This window comes from Perissodus microlepis, chromosome 10 (assembly GCF_051167445.1).
Source record: "Perissodus microlepis isolate ML-2025 ecotype Zambia chromosome 10, ASM5116744v1, whole genome shotgun sequence".
Lineage (NCBI taxonomy): Eukaryota > Metazoa > Chordata > Actinopteri > Cichliformes > Cichlidae > Perissodus > Perissodus microlepis.
In genome coordinates, this window is record NC_140470.1 from 25,598,429 (window position 1) to 25,615,795 (window position 17,367).

A 17,367-nucleotide genomic window follows, 5' to 3' on the forward strand; every position below is an offset into this window, starting at 1 on the left:
TTCTATAAACCACCTAACTTTATACTAAGGTGTTAGCATGATACCTCTACAAATAGCAATTAAACTACAGTAAGTATCCTCTACACCTGTCAAAGTAAGTGGCTCAGTAGATAAAGCAGGCCTGGTAAAACAAACTCATATATTCCAACTGCACAACAACGGTCTCAAGAATCTAATTTTGAATATTAATGAACAGGCAAGTTGTGTTAATTCTGCAAACACAACACTATGTCAGATGGTTAACCTTTAAGTGTTAGTAAAAATCTAAATTTTTAAGTATTTGAGACAATTAGCAAAGTTATTAGATTTCTTTGTCAATTTTCACTCTGTAGAGGGATTCTGAGCCCTCCTATGACCCACAACAAATATAAATGAAAACTAGATGCAATGCCAAGCAGGTAAGAGAGGTAAAGAGACACAGCGCACACTGCTGGACTGGCATACTCACTACGGGCCATACTGGTGGCAGCAATAGGGGGTGGTATCTCTGATGAAACTGAAAGATGGTGAAAACAAAATGAGAGGCGCTGGAGTCCTCAACAGAAAAAAAAAACCTCAAGGATGGGACTGTTTCTTTTTGTCTCTTGGTCATAAAGAATTTGTCTGGATCACTGACAAATCTTATATTTCTGCATCTATACTAACTAGTGAGTTTTGACATATTAATGTGTTAAGTATGGACATGAAATGATATGAATAAATGCAATTTTATATTTCCATTTGACATTTTCATACTGATTATATACTGGTTCTCTCAGGGTGCATTGTGCCACAAAAGTTACTGTGTAATTTTGGCTCAACCAGTAGCATTTACATGCTCACTAAGCTCAGATCTTTGCTCTTTAACAGCAATGGAAATGTGAGCGCTTGCTAAGACATCATTTCTTCTTGTTGAGAACCACTGACAGCTATTCATCTAAGTGTTAGATATTGTAAACTAGTGGGCTGCAAATACACTAAGAATCATAACATTTAGGCAGTTTACAGGAATAGGTTTGTTCATGTCCTCCCACTGATCCAACTGAAGCCAAATGGTTCACAACTGTGGTTCCCTAGGTTCCTCCCACATTACATGCATACATGCATTTTAGATATTTGCAAACAGATTTGGAATTTGCTTGCCTGAAATACTGGGCTCAGGTCTTGACAGCCCCCCTGGGTTCAAAACCGTGGCTTCTTATAAGTTGACAGAAATTATGCTCCTTTATCTTTTGAAAGCTCAGGCCTGTAGCATTAAATTAAGTTCTTATGAAAACAAAATTATGGCCAGATTTACCAAAATTTTGCAGCGCTTGTAAGACTTTTGAGGATCCAAAGCTGCATTCTTGTTTGTACAGTAGTGACTGTAACATGTCATATTGATTTCTTACTATACCTATGGCAACTGCCTTTTGTTTTCTTTACAGCAACAACATACAATTACTCGCTTAACAAAATTATAAGCACAACAATCAGACACACACACTCACCCGAACACTTAGGCGCTACAGCACTATTACACTCTGTACACCAAATTAATTAAATTCTTCTCTTTAACTCTCTTTTAAAAAGACGCAACTTATTTGTCCCTAAAAGTATTATACGGCAGAAAACATACACACAATGTAAACAGCTGCACATTTCCCAGTCATGCTTCTGGAACTGAAGCTTTTGACAGTGGTACTATGAAGTCAGTGCACTGGGTTGAAGAAAATGTAATCAGAAAATCTATCCATCTTTCTTCTGATTATCTAATTTAGAATCACGATTAGCTGGATACGTTGGGGCGAGAGGCAGGGTACACCCTGGACAGGTCGCCTATCGATCGCAGGGCGAACACAGAGAGACCGACAACCATTCACACAATCACATTCACAACTACGGCCAACTTAGAATGTCCTTAGACCGTGGGAGGAAGCCAAAATACTCAAGAACCCAAACGGTGAACAAGAAAACTCCACATAAAAAAGTCCCAGCAGACTGGTGGATTCAAACCCTGAACCTTCTTAATATGAGGCACTGGTGGTTAGCACTATTGCCTCAGGACAAAAAGGTCCTAGGTTCAAATCCAATTTACATTTCAACACTATTGTGTTTAAATGGCAATGGCAAGCATTTCGAGCTGTTTTCACTACTTTTTAGTTCTGGCTGGAAACTTTTCTGCTGAAATTTACTTGCACTGCAGTGTTTCAGTATTTGGTTGTATTTTTTCACTTTTCAACATTCTTCTAAAGGTTGTAGATAAAGTGAACTGGTGAAATGTTTTTCTGTGTGTGTATGTGTGTATTTTTCTATTAAGGAAGATACAATGCATTGAGCTTCTGGGTCTCTGTATTATACGAGATATTAAAACCTCTTCCTGTGTAACAGTAAGCACAGTCTTTTCTCAAAGAAAGCTACACCTCCCTCCTCCAGGAACCTACTGCAAACTAGTAGTTTTTTTATTTTCTTACTTTCCAGATATTAATCTCTGTGTCTGAAAACGTCTAATATCAAAAGAATGGGAACCCAAAAGATCTGGGGCAGTTGAAGACCGAAATATACATAAAATATATGCAAAGACACCTGGTTTTTAAAATAATTACCAGAAATGATTCCATACATCGTCGGATAATGCAACTATATATAGTCTTTAATTTAGGCGAAGTCATAGTCTTAAGAGAGTATATTCCTTATATAACATTCCCTGACTGAACTACTGCAATGCAGAAGTACATAGTGTTTTTTTAAAGAAAAAAACCATACCTTTAAGGCGTCATGAGACAAAAAACACTAAAAAAAAACAACAGGAATTACAAGCAGGACTGTTGCAGAAAGCAACCTGCTCTTTAAGACCATCACACATATATCTCTAAAATGATCCTGACACTGCATAAAAGTATTCCATTTGCCATATTAGGAAAAAAAAAAAGAAGAAAAAACTAATGCTGATTGGTTGGGGGGAAAAAAGAAAATTCATAGTTCTGGGGCACTGGATGATGATTCTGTGGAACACTGTGTGATCAGTTCTTACATCCAGTTGGCTGTAGCATCATTTAGTAACCACTCAAGATTTTTTTTTAACACAGAGAACGGTGAGGGTAAAATACAACGGGAGGATGGAGACAAAATGCAGACGAATATAAAGCGGCCAAGACATGGAGGACAGAAACTTACTTGTGACAGAATACCCTGAGAAGTCCAATGGAATAGAGAACAGATGAAAAACCAGATGAGAAAACAATAAAACAAAGAGAAGAAAAAAACACAATGAAATGAGAAATATGATCAATGAAAGAGGCCAGCTGCCCTGTCAAATCGTTAACCCACTGTCTATTGTGCCTTACTGAGTATTCTGTTCACAGAAAGTTCTGCTTCTCTCTGTTTTACAGTTGATAATACTGGTACTGTATCAGCAACTACAGTAGAAAATACTTTTAATGACTTCAAGGTGTCGATTAAGGTAAGGAATCTGGAGCGGCTGATAACCCCCCCACTCTGATGCAATATAACAAACTGATTACAGCATCTAATATGATCCCTCCATCAAATTTTAGTCAATTTTTGTAACGTCTGAGCTGAACTTCAAGTTAAAAGGGTTTCCAAAATAAGCATAATGAACACATGGAAGAGATTTCTTTTTTTTTTACTGCAAGCAAAATAAGAGGATGGTGAGGAGCTATTTCTAAAGGGGGGGGTGAAGAAGCACACAAATGGAAGTGTGACATGAAGGCAGGCACAAAATAAGACAAAGATTTATTCCTGACCTTGGTTTGAAGTGCTGACTGATAAAAAGCTCTGTTTCCTCTCCCGTGAATTTACATCCTTATTATTTTTTACTATGTTACAATGTGCAATCACTTGTTATCATGTTAAACAGCAGTTACTGGATCATTTTTGCTATATGATTTGGATTTGAAAGAGAATCAAAATGCAGAATGTACGCGTATTTACACTACTATCTGGCCCAATTTATACTTCAGTGAGAAGCATGTGACAAAAATAAACTCAAAGTCACATTTCATGTCAGGCCGACACATCCTGGTGATGACAAGTGTCACATACCTGCTCTTTGATGTAAAGTTTGCCCCATATGTCTAACTAACTAAGCTGTGATATATAGGAAGCACCAAGGGCAATGACAAATATGTCCAGAATATCAACCAAACCCGCTTTAACACCGTTAAATAGAAAATGTTCTTGACCTTCTAAAATATCCAGTAATTCATCATGCTCTGCCATCACTATCAGAAAATATAAACAATTCTCAGCAGGACTCGACGTGTGGCTGCTACATTAAAAATGCATGCTGTCACTGAACTATAAATACAGAGACAACACTCCTTCACACTGAAGTATAAATCAGCTTTAAGAATGTGCACGTACTTTGCAGAAAGCTTTCAGTAAATCACCTGAGCTGTGGGCTATGAAGACGAGGGTTCATTCAGACTTACACGCTGCAAACATTCACCAAAAAAAGAGGTACGTAAAAGTGCTGGGTGATGAAGGAGAGGTAGGTTACACATTGCATCGTTAACCCTATTAACAAAGTTGGATCATGGAGTGACGGCGTCGTCGTGAGTTATCGTTTCTTCTGGCCTGGATGGAAAAGGATTGTGCTGGGGGCTTGGCATGAGAATAGAGGAACGTAAGGGTGAAAGCATCTGGGCACAGCTAGACACGGGGAGGCAGCGGAGTGAGCTACGGCATTAGGTTCAAAGCATTTGGGTCAGAGGAGCACTTAGAGCAGGAGCAAGAAGCGAGGGGAGTACTTACGGACTGGCTCAGTCTTGAAAGTGCTGGCCTGGCTGCTCTCGCCTTCACCTTTCCCATTGATGGCGGACATCCTGACCTCGTATGTAGTTTCTGGTTTCAAATTAGTGATGGTGATCCCGGTCATGTCTGTTGGAGGCAAGGTGGTGTTATTCCATAAAGGTGTACAGTGACCCAAGGAATTCAGAACTGAGACTCTGGGAACATTTCATATGTGACCCAATCATGTTGGCTTTTACTAATTTATGTGAGGTTGGTCAGTGTGGCTGCCTGCGTGCTACTTACCTTCTCATAGGCCGCAGTAGACTAATGCACTAGTCCACCCATTCAAGATTGTTTTCATTTTGTTTTTTACACTCACACTTTGCTCCGCTTCCCAAAGTAGAGATCTCTGTCTCCTCCTTTCGCTTAAGCTCACCACAATATAATAAAAATGGGGTATTTCTCCTTTAAGTTGCTCAGAATGATTCAGCGGGATGCCTGCTGTGGCCTGATCCATATTAGGAGAAGACTATTTCCTACATGAAACCTTGGAACTACAAAAAACCGAGACAGTAATTCCATGCTGAAAGCTTTTTGTTGACACTTGATGCCAGGACCCCACAGGTGAACTACAATTTTAATGAGTTTATAACAATGACTCAGTTGCACACAAACAGCAACCACAATGACCAATAGAGGGGTTATTAATTTTAATTGTATATGTGAAAAACAAATCCCAAGAAGGGCATAAATTGTAATTGCAGAGGGGCTCTGTGATTTTATATTTCAGGTTCTATTGTTGGGGGGAATCAAAGATCTATTGTTATACAAGAGGTCTCAGGTGTATTATTTTTTTTAAAAAAAGGCCATTACAATGATCTTTAAATGCCATTTTTGTGGGTAAATTCCATTGATATAACCAATAATCTCCCAACAACAGCAATCTATATTCAATAATCTACATTCAAGTGTAATACATCTTATAAAATAATTACTTTCTAAAACTCAGTTTTAAGATTTTTTTTAAGTTTAAAATTTGCTTTTGACAGTCACGTTGTTCCTTCCAAGGAACAGTTGAGATTTCAGTCACGATACACATTCACGGTCTTGACATTTGTTATAAAACTGAGTTGGCTGATCTCGCAGTGTGCTATACAAAGAATAGTAATTTCATGGATGAGAACAAATTTAGGCTGTGAAAACCAACTGAGAAACATCTCTCTATTACTGTGACCATTTATGTCTCAAATTTATGTATCAGTGAGACAGACTTGCAGAAAGAGCTGAGCATAAGGCTGCTCGGGGAAACTGCATGAATACAGCTTTCAAGCATTAGAGCAGATGAATTGAGAACTGGGCTTTTAGCAGCAGCATAAAACTGATGTCTTTGCTGAGTCCATTAATGGTCAGATTAAATTTTTACAGCCAGCCCAAAGTAATATACCTGTTGGGGGGGGGGGGCATGTTGGTTGCCTCTGCTTATGTAAAAGGTTTTCTCCACAAATAAAACGTTATTAAATCCGGTGCATCTTAATCAGTGTCTTTCAACATTACTGCAGCACTAATATTGTAATTATGTGTACAATGTGAAAAATACACTTTATAAATTTACTGTTATTTCCATAAACAGTAAGGACTAAAATTCAATATTTGGTTAAAAACATATAAAAGGACATCCAGATACTGGGTATCTGAGAAAATGATTATTAGTATTAAGGATTTGTGACTAGATTTAATTATAAAAATGTATAATATCCAGGTACAGATTAGTATTAATAATTTTCAGTCAAAAGGTAGGTAAATAATGTGCAATAATTAAAAATACATAAAATGATGTATTTTTAATTAATGCTTATTTGAATTCACGGTAACATCAGCCTATCAATAGTGCGAGCTCGTATATATTTTCAATAAATCCCAAACTAAAGCCAAAAACAAAATGAGTATTTTCATGTATAGAACTGAATGCTCCATGGCCCCAAAACCACTGCGCGCCATCAAAAACACTGAGGTAGATTACCATTAAGATCTACTCTGCACTGTATACTTTATGCATTATGGGAAAGCAAATGTGAGTATTTTAAATTTACAAAGAAATTACTACAGACTATATGGATACACAGTGCATGAAGCTACATATGATCTGTTAGTACATGCAGAAATATTTACACAGTGCATAGAAGTAAGGCTGTTTTATGTGTGTGCACACAGCAGCATCAGTACCTATATAGCATGGACCCACAGTGATATGGGTGTGGTATCTATATCTGGCAGTACTGCTTTTAAACATGTGATGGCAGCTCTGGGTCACAGTACTGTGACAGACACAAAAGCCTTTTTATTGACACAGTTCAGCCACTTGATAATTCAGTATCAGTAACAATATACTGCCTCCCTTCATGGCATATTGTAGCTTCAGTAGCCAGACCTTTAAAAAAATGATATTACAAGTATCTTAGGAACTACGATGTGTTTTGCAAGGTACTTTCACAGCATGTGTGTTTCAAAATTGCTCAGATTTATTAGAGACAGAGTGGTTTAACTAGCTGCATGAAATATTTCTGACAACACTGACTGTTTGCGTGTGGGTCCATGCATTTCGTTTTGTGTACACGCTCACATGTCAGGCGGCTCATGGGCCTTGAGCTGACAGCACAGCCTGTCAGCCACTGACTGATACATCCCATGTGGCAGACAGGACGAAAACCATCCAGATTTGCAGGAGCCACAAACCCTCAGCGGGACGGGGATATTATCTAGGGCTTGTCAGTGTCGGAGCTGACTGTCATTTAGGCTATACTGTGTTCCACATCTCTTCTTGACATCAGCTACTGTCATGTTTGGATTAAATGTTGTCGCAGAACTGTTTTCGGCATGTAGGAACTACCCATAAACACATAATAGTCGTGGAGCTGAAACGCTGTGCTGCGTTTCTCCTTGCATCGCAAACTTTACAGTGGATTACCCTGGAGTTTAATGTTTAAATATTATGATTAACAAGAAAATCTCAAGCCTTGAGCCTTTTTTACCTCAAGGCAGAAATGAATAATTCCATAGATTTGCTGACAAAGATGGACTCTTAGAGTCCTCTCCTTCAGGATGGCTCTTAAAGTATGATGCATCAGTTGGATGCTAAGAATTAAAGTGGCCTAAGTGGTACTAAGGTGTGGATGATGCAGCTGATGCCGACACGGAAAGTGGTAAATAACAACCCTTCCATCCACTGCGCTTCACTGAAAGTATGTTTTTCAGGGCTCTAAGGGGAAATGTACGGAAGAGATGACTACTCAGGAATCATAACAAACCTAAATCATACAGAGAAATCTTTGTCCCAGCAGTCATTTTCAATCTCCTGCTAATGGCTAAATGAGGCTATACGAGTCCTAAACTTCCATAATGGCATTTTTTGTAAAGGCTACCACTTCTACATGTGCTTGTTATACACAAGGAGGGATAATCCAGCAAATTTAGTTTGCGTTATGACCGACTCACCATCCTCAACATCTTCCTCCTTGCCAGTCCAGTCCTGGCCAGGCAAACGCCATTCCACTCTATACTTGATAATTGGCACTCCACCCATTGAATCAGGCTCCTCAAACTTTACCACTGCTGTGCTTGAGAAAGGCTCCACTTGTTGAATTACAGGCGATGACGGCACCTCTGCAACGGCAAGCAGGGAAAATAATGTGTTAATACTTTTTTTTCAGTTTTCAAAAGCTTTTTAAAAAGCAAAAAAAATAAAAAATAAAAAAATACAGCTTTTCATAAACTGCTTTTAGCTTCCATTGTGCACACTATGTTCTTTGCTCTGCTGCAGTGTGGGGAAAAAGAATATTTAATTTTAGGAATCGGTTTGCTTAATTTAAAATAGGTTTCAGAGCTTCATAAACTCTTCTTCAATCTACTAATTTGAAATCTAGCAGCAGCAGCAGCTCTTATCATAGCGGTTTTATATTTCTGGCTGTATTTGCGTCTCTATCCTCTCTCTTTCCCTCTTTTCATGAAACTCATTTCAGCTTACTACAAAAATGTTAGCATGCTGGAAAAGTGCTCACGTTGTGGCTAAACATAGGATGGCATTTACCACAGTGCAATTTCAGTCCTCACTTGAGATAACAATCACACCCACCTCTGTGAGTACTATGACAAAGGTCCTCACTGACATCATCAGCATTAACTGTTTTCATTTGCGAGGCTTTGTTATCAAACTTAAGAGAAAATGCTTCACATCCATTAATTAACAATTATGACACCAAGTTGCAGCCGTGCTAACTGTGTGCCCGGTACTCAAAGTTTGCAGGGACAGTACAACCTGGGATTGATTTAATAACAAAATGAAACTTTCCTCTGTGGACGATGTCATTCTGTTTTTAATCTTTCAGTGGGAAGCCTTTACGATGCTAATCAGTATATTAGTTCTGTGGTACACTGGTCTATTATTTGTGTCCCATGTAAATCACTGGTTAAAAAGTGACAGTTTCTTTTATTCTAGCCTTTTTGTTGCATGTTCATGTCAAGGTAAAACACCTAGATACAGAAAAATGATCAGGTCAATGCACAGAGTATCGCCTTACTGGAAAAACCCCACATGGATCCAGGGGGATGAAGTCTTTTGACTTTGGTGACATTGTAATACCTTTTTTACCAGCAATACCACCGCCGCCACATACTAAAATCATGATTAAGATATGTGTTTAAACAATTATTCCACGTTATTATTAATTAATTTGTTTGGTGTAATGAACATTGCAATGAAACAGGTTCACTAGCGAGGCTGAAGCACGTTAATCTTCTTTGATATCAATCTGCTGATAATTAAAAAAAAGAAAACTGGGATGACTATGTCACTGTCAAGAGGGATTAAACTAATTATAAGCTCATCTGCATATGTCTGCACGCGTCCTGGATCTGCTTACCCAATGATTTTTTTAATGATGCCTTTTCTGGACTGAGTACCGTGGCTCAAATAGCTTCGTTTGGTCGAGCTCTTTGCCTTACATTACATGCAAAAATGTTCTCACGGACATAATTGCAGAAAAAAAGGTGTGGAGACTTATTCACAGGGTTCTTTTTAGGATAACTCTGTTTGGAAGCAGTCACTTTAGGCATACAGACGAGTTATGCAGCAAATTACAAAAAATACCTCAAAAAGCCTACAGGATATTACACAATGTCAGCACAGGGTGTTACCATAATTAATTTGACCACCCTGCATTTAGACAAGGTCCTGAGCGACCTTCTACTTCTAATGGGTCCAAACCAATTTGCATACCAAATGAAGCTAACGCGAGAAAATAAGACTTAAAGGGCAGTTCCGCTGTGATTTCAATTTTCTTCCATTGCCTGTCTAGCCTGTGCTCTGAGTGTCTCCAAGTCCTGGTTTGTTTTTCTTCCCTATTCATACTGCAGGATGCCTTTGTGCTTCCTCATACACAAACACAATGCCACTTTTCATTTGTATCCAGGCAATACACGCATATCTTTGCTAGAAGTCTTTTAATCATCTGAAGTCAATTCACACCATCCTGACTACACTTTCACAAGTAGATGCTTCAGATCTGCGCGCTGTTGCTCTAAATACAGACAAAGCAGATAAATTAGTTCATCATAAATTCTAAATCTTTCATTCATACTTCTCATTCATTACCGCTTGTCTTGCATACAGCAGTGGTTCCATTTGTTCCTGCTCTGCTAGAACTTCTGATGGAGATTTTTTTTATAACTTTGCTTCCTTAAGTAACTTCTGATTGCATTCAGAAATTACTTTTACATTTTACTGATAAACTGATTGACCTTTCTCTTGGTTTTACTGGTGAGTTGTCAAACCATTTGCTTTTAGGTGGTTAGATCCATATTGGGAATATGACTCTAAAATTCAGTCCATGGCAGTGGTTTGTGAAGTTCTTATTTCACTTCTGCATAAAACACACTGGCCAGCCTGGAAACGTGAAGTCTTGTCATTTCATTATTTAGAGTGTTTCTTTTGTTTCCCCAAGACACTAAAAATTTCACCTAAATGGGAGTAATTTCTGGTTAACAAACCTGCTTGGATAAGAAGGAATTCCTTGGATTCAGAACCCATCACATTGGTCGCTGTGCAGTTGTAACTGCCAAAGTCGTTTTGAGAATCAGGGGTAATCTGAAAGACAAAAAGAGACAAAAACACTGAGAAATATCAGGTTATGTCTCAAGTTTTTGGATGTGAACAAAAAAAAAAAAAGAAAGAAAAAAAGACTGACTATATGCATGAACTTAAACACAGTGTAGATCATTAGGGTGTAGTCTCACTTAATGCTTTTCTGCTATTTAGCATTTGTGTTAGATCTGGAGCCTGGTTGGTATGCAGATGCACAGATTTCTTGATTTTAATCATTACCCATTGGTTCATTAACACAGTGTCTAGCAGTTGAGTGTGCTCAATACTAGGCCTATAATTATAGTCCATTTAAAGTTGGTCTGGAACTACTTGTTAGCTTTTAATGCAATCTTTCACGTTACTCTTTAATCTCACTGAAACAGTGGCTTATATTAGCCACAATTCATTCTTGTGTAACAAACAGAAAGCCTTTTGTGAGCTACGACTCTGTTTTTTTGTGTGTGCGTTTTTGGATACTTCTCAAAAACAATAAAAAAAAAATGGAGCTGCGTTCTAAGTAATCTGCCAAAATATGTCAAATATACAGAGCATGTTTGTGTGTTTTGTGCCTCTTTATGTCAGTAGAAATCAGCATTAAGAAGACAGATGCAGCACACCTCAAGGTAGCTGATGGATGGTGTGTTATAGATCTTCATATTAGTGCTGTTGGCAGTGGGCAGCTGGAAGCCGTCTCTGAACCAAACCACCGAGGCTCCGGGATGAGCCTCCACCTCACAACTGATGTTGGCTGGGTTTCCCTCCCATGTATATACTGTCACCGAACCCAGGATCTTTGGAGTATCTGAAGGAACAGACAGGGGAGTGAGGATGCTTGAAACAGATAAGCAGATTGTCAAAGGTTTACTGAAATTACTCAGTGGAAATAAACTGAATCTGACAAGTTAAAGAAAACAACTCTTATGGTTGGCCAAATTTATGCAGATTACTGACAAACCTGTGGAACAAACTCCTTTACTACACATCTGATGCATTATTAGGTAGTGCAGAAAGTAGTACTGGATACTCAATGGGGAGAAAAACAGAAGTAACAAAGGAAGACATTCTGGGTGATGTAGGATTCATCAAACAGCACAATAATGACCCAAAATATCTGCAAGATGAAACAGCCAAGATGTAAATACTGCATATAATCAGCTGTATGTGAGTAAAACGTTCACTTTTACAACAGTCTAAATTGAATCCAACAGGAATCTGCTTGTAAAAAGCAGCACTGATTTTTAAGTATGTGCGGTATAATAAAAACTCCAAGCTCTGTTGAAAAGTCTAAAGGACAGAACGGTATCAGTCAGTTGGATATGGCCATTATATCTTGTCACGAATGGCAGTATTTCCTTTCATCCTTGAAGCTCTTCTCCACATTTCTAGCAGCTTTAATCAAGGCTACCAGTAAAAATACTTGATTTAGAATTCATGGCAGCAGAAAAAAGACATGTAAAACACACTCACTACGGGAAAGAAAGAACTCGTGGCAATGGTGACAAAAGCTACAGTTTTACAGAATGGTAAACAGATGCTAAATGAATTCTAATGCTTTAGTTGTGATCTATAAATTGAATGCAAGGCCTTTTATGGTATGCATTTATGTTTTACAGCCAACTTGTGCTGGTTTTATAAGACATGAAAATGCTTCAGAGAGTTTATGAATGTGTTACAAATAAAAAAAACATTATAACTAATAATTATAAATTAGCACAACCACTTAGTTTAAAGAAATAGCACTGCTCGGGGTTTGATGACCAGATTATTTTTCTTTGATTTCTTTAATCTTATATGTGCCTGCAGCATACTTATGGATTATGCAGCAAAAATCAAATAAACGACTGAAACCAAGCAACAGTTTGACCAAGCTATTTTCACTTCCTACCTGAAATGAGTTGATACCATATAGCCAAACCAGTTACACTGCACCCCAATTTTTGACAGGAAAACAGACAAGTAAGAGTAAAGGTAACGGTAAAGTTAATTAATTCTTCCCTTCATTGTTTCCTTTTAAAATCTCCTGCTCAAATCACAGAGCATTGATTTTAAATTCAGTGAAGTATGCTTTGCGTCACGAGTGCCGTAAAACGCAGTGGCCCCTGACACTGCCAGGGCTTTACTTCTGACCCTAGATCCTTTAAAAGTCTGCAGCATGCTGCGGTTGGGATTGATGGACAAGGCTGAGTCAATAGATGTTCCATCTCCTGCAGCTCTGATTAGATTCTCACTCTTTCTGTCAGTGCTGCTTTTGGTCTCATTGACTCTATAGGGCCTGCAACCTGCCTGTTTGATTTCTGCAGGCTCCTAGCCTGGTATAGGTGAACATAGGAGGAATGCATCTGCCACATAGGGTTCATACATATCAAGTAGACTGCATAGAGCTCATGTATATTAAATAGATTGCACAGTGCTCATAATGATATCATATAACAAAGTGCATACAAATGCAATAGTTATACAAAAATGATGACAGCGTCACATTTGTATGACTAGTACAGTCATACAAAAGTGGCAGCAACAGCAATACTTACTACACATAATATAAAGACTGCATTACTATTAGAAGGAATTTAGTCTTTTTTAGTGGAACACTGAAATAATACTCCATAAAACTCCCAACCAAAAACCCCTGAACTGTTTTACATTCAAAGTGTTTCCTGTTCAGCTTCTTTGGGGGATTAATCTGTAGTATGAATTCGTTTTTCTTTCTCTTATTGATCTGTCAGTTTCATACAATATGTAATCAATATCAGTATCGCAGAAAGAAATGCTGTCTTATGCCCATACACCAAGTAGGTGAATTAGCTTGTCTTTGGCTATCAGGACATCCTAACTTGAATGAATAATTGGCCATTGCAGGGGTTATTCTTCAATAGAACTACAGGCACCTAACAATGGCTCTATGCAGCCTCAATACTAAAATATCATCATGCTTGCTGATATTCAGCTGTTAACAACCGCAGGGGAAAAAAGCCATGCATAAGTCTGTAATAAAAAGCAAAATCTAGAGTTACAATTTCTAATTCTCCATCCAGCAGGACTAGGAGAATCAGAAAGAGTATGTAACAGGTGACCTGCTTGAAGCTCAAACAAGTGTTTTCATTAGACAGTCATGTTAAACAAACTTCAATCTCTGACAAAATGGAAGTCAAACAGAAAGGACATTAACACTTTCCTATCAGTCCTTCAGGAACAAACCTAGACATGCTCAGCCTAGCTAATGGGATCATGCTGTGAGGCAGATAGGAACTTCCATGCTTCGATAACGTCTCCATTGTGTGAGTGGGTGAGCGGTGATAGAGGGGACAGTGAGTGAGAGCTGTGCTCACGACAAAGCACCTTTTCTTATCGATAATTGCTTGGCAACAGTAAATCAGCTACCTGATAATTTGATGATTACTCTAGCAAGCCTTTAAACATCTCTATCAATGCTGAATTGTGATTATATCTCTAAGCAAATTACAAGCGCACTGAGCACAGGGCATATTAATCCAATTAAGCATCCATTGGCCTTATTTCCCTCCCTCTCTCTCGCTCTATCTTTTTTTTTTTGTTTATTAAGTAACATTTGATAGGCGTCAAAATGAGATCAAGTATAATTTTATACACATCAAAGCACTAGTTTATAGTTTGGTGCTGATGGAGCATTAAACCATCACCAGGGTACATACACTGTACTATTAGGGTCATTTGTTTTTTCTTGGTGCTATAGCACATTGGAGCTTTGTAGTGTCTATATAAAAAAATCCAACTTGTTGAAATTGTAATTCTCTTGGTACACCGCCCTAAAGATCAAAAGGGTCAACAGTCTCGCACTGTTGACCCTTACTTGGAGTGTCACAGACTCTCACGGTTGACCAGCTGCAGAAAGTACAATTTAGGCTTTACAGCATTTCTTGCAAGCTTCAAAGAACATGTCCAGTCCTGCAAAGACAGATGTGAAAAATGCCCAGGATTAAGATCCAGAAACAGTTTTATCTAACTTATTTTTAGTCCTAGGTGAAACAATGTCAGCTACGCTATAGAGTATATTCAAATACTGTTGCTCAAAAATAAAGGGAAGTTTAAAATCTGCTGTGTACCCCTGAGTGTACCTTTTGACTGGTACCATGCCAAGATGGATGATGAATGTTAACTCTCCATCATAGGTAATGTGACTGTCCCTGATGGGCTGAGACAAATGCAACCATATGACAGAAGGAAGATGCTGAAAAATGACCAAACTTCAGTCAAGAGAACATCTGAGATGATCCATCCACAACACGAGGTTAGTCATTAATATGCTGCTGTGCGCTCTGGATGATTCTGAACTGAAATCTTAGTTCGCCTCTGATTGATTCTTCGTGTGTGGCAAACTGTGAGCCAATGGGCTGTAGCTACATTGTAAGGTTTTTAAAAACTGAGCTTAAAGGGACACTGCACATGAGTAGTGCTAATGGAAAGCCAGAGAGGCTGACAATGACCATAGATTGTTTTTAGAGGCTTCTTCATATCAAATAAAAGAAGATGCATATTAAAAAGACATCAGTAAGAACTAGGATCCAAAAGCAGGGTTGATACCTGATTACTTAACAAGCTGATACTAAAACTGGACTGCACCAGTGATGATTGAGAGAGAGCTCTAAGAGTTGTTCTTAATTACCTGTAACTGCTGTAGTACATTTAAAAACACTTACGACACAATGTTATAAGAATGTTCTTTTAAATTTAGACATATGGAAGTTTGCTTTTGTTTCAAGAGAATTCTGATAACGCTGATATACAAGCTGGATTTTGTGCTGTTAAGTCATTTTTGATGCATCAGCTAATTTGAGAATGGGCTTGAAGATGATACCCTCACCCTTAAGGACTTTAACTGATCTTGTTACTATCTGTGATAACATTGGTCACCTTTCTCACTCACTATGTGCTAACAGACCTCTCCGCATTGAATCATACTTGTTATTAATCTCTGGCTCTCTTCCACACCATGTCTTTATCCTGTCTTCCTTCTCTCACCCCAACCGGTCGCAGCAGATGGCCCCGCCCCTCCCTGAGCCTGGTTCTGTTGGAGGTTTCTTCCTGCCAAAAGGGAGTTTTTCCTTCCCACTGTCACCAAAGTGCTTGCTCATAGGGGGTCATATGATTGTTGGGTTTTTCTCTGTATCTGTTATTGTAGGGTCTACCTTACAAAATAAAGTGCCTTAAGGCGACTGTTGTTGTGATTTGGCACTGTATAAATAAAACTGAATTGAAAATTGATACTGTCAACAGCTTGGTATAAATTAAATAATAATGAAGTAATGTTAGACAAACCAAGCACAGTTTATCTAATGTTTGCTACACCTGACAGCACACATTACCTCTTTAATGTCTGAATGCTTTTCTATCCTCTCTTTGTGAAACCAGCTCAAGGTTTTGGTGTCACACTGAGACCTTCCATCTACAGACACCTTTTCGAATAAGCATTAAACATGCATATGAGGGGAAATATCTGTGGAAGATGAGAAAAAGATTTCCACATGCAAGGCAGCCACAAGGCAGCAGTGGTTTAAATCGATGTCACGAGTATCAAGTTATTCTTGACTGGAGAGACATGCTCTCTTGCTCTTATTGTTAAATTGCTAGTGCTATAGATTTCCTTGCCTACAGCTAAAACCATCAGCTAAAGAACAAAACCCGAGAAAGTTCTCTAGGTGCTGTCAGAAACCATTTTTGGAGACAGAGAAAAAAAAGATCCAGTGCCTGAGCACAGACAAGTTGAAAAAAAAAACATCTGGGCTCCATATATGGAAAGAAATGAATTACTGCAGGAACAAACTGACCTTCACTGCCTGATAAATCAGTATACTGTATCACAGTTAACAGATTTTCTTAATTTAACAATAGTAACTAACACTTTTATCATGCTCTTTGAAGACTGTTTTTTGGCTGATGCAACAACTTATAAAAGATAAATGTAGCAACAGAGTTTCCATAAAATAATTCTTTTAGACACTACTCCTACCCCGTTTCCAACAGACTAAAATGAAACGTTAAAACGATGACATTTTATTAAGCAGATGTCAGCAGCAACAGCAGCTCTTATCAGTTTCATATTTGTACATATAACAGTGCAAACTTATGGTTATCTGTGTTGACAGCAAAGATAAACCACTGGAGCGTGCGGCCAGGCAGAGTTTTGTGACTTACAGCGGACTTCCAGGTACATGTGCCGGGCGTCCTGGCCGATGGAGTTGCTGGCGGTGCAGAGGTACTGTCCAGCATATGTGAACTGGACATTTTTCAAGGTGAGAGAGGACACCCGTGCATGACTGCGCACCACCACATTTCTATCAAGGCTCTATAAAGAAGAAGAGAAAGAAATTATTCTCACTTATAAAGCAGGTAGTTTTATATAAAACAGGGCTAAAGGATCAGTCTGTATTTGTTGTTTTGCTAGCGCAAATGGGACAAATGAGTAGAAGATAAAGTGGGAACTATAAACTGAGAAAGCAAGAGTTAAAAGAAAGAAAAAAAATGTGACGACTGACTGACAG

General features: G+C 38.4%; 1 protein-coding gene across 6 annotated transcripts in view; it reads right to left on the minus strand.

The window, feature by feature from the left end:
- Positions 1–17,367, minus strand: part of ncam1a (neural cell adhesion molecule 1a) — a 261,649-nt gene that overhangs the window by 37,842 nt on the left and 206,440 nt on the right. For 5 of the 6 annotated variants that reach the window (XM_084940836.1, XM_084940837.1, XM_084940839.1 and 2 more), the window contains 5 exons: positions 17,021–17,171; positions 11,467–11,651; positions 10,756–10,852; positions 8,206–8,373; positions 4,735–4,860 (listed from right to left, as the gene is read on the minus strand). In XM_084940836.1, the coding sequence (XP_084796962.1) occupies positions 4,735–4,860; positions 8,206–8,373; positions 10,756–10,852; positions 11,467–11,651; positions 17,021–17,171 (727 nt within the window). Of the gene's footprint in view, positions 1–448; positions 497–3,135; positions 3,151–4,734; positions 4,861–8,205; positions 8,374–10,755; positions 10,853–11,466; positions 11,652–17,020; positions 17,172–17,367 lie in introns of all 6 variants that reach the window. The other variant, XM_084940841.1, reaches the window with a different exon arrangement.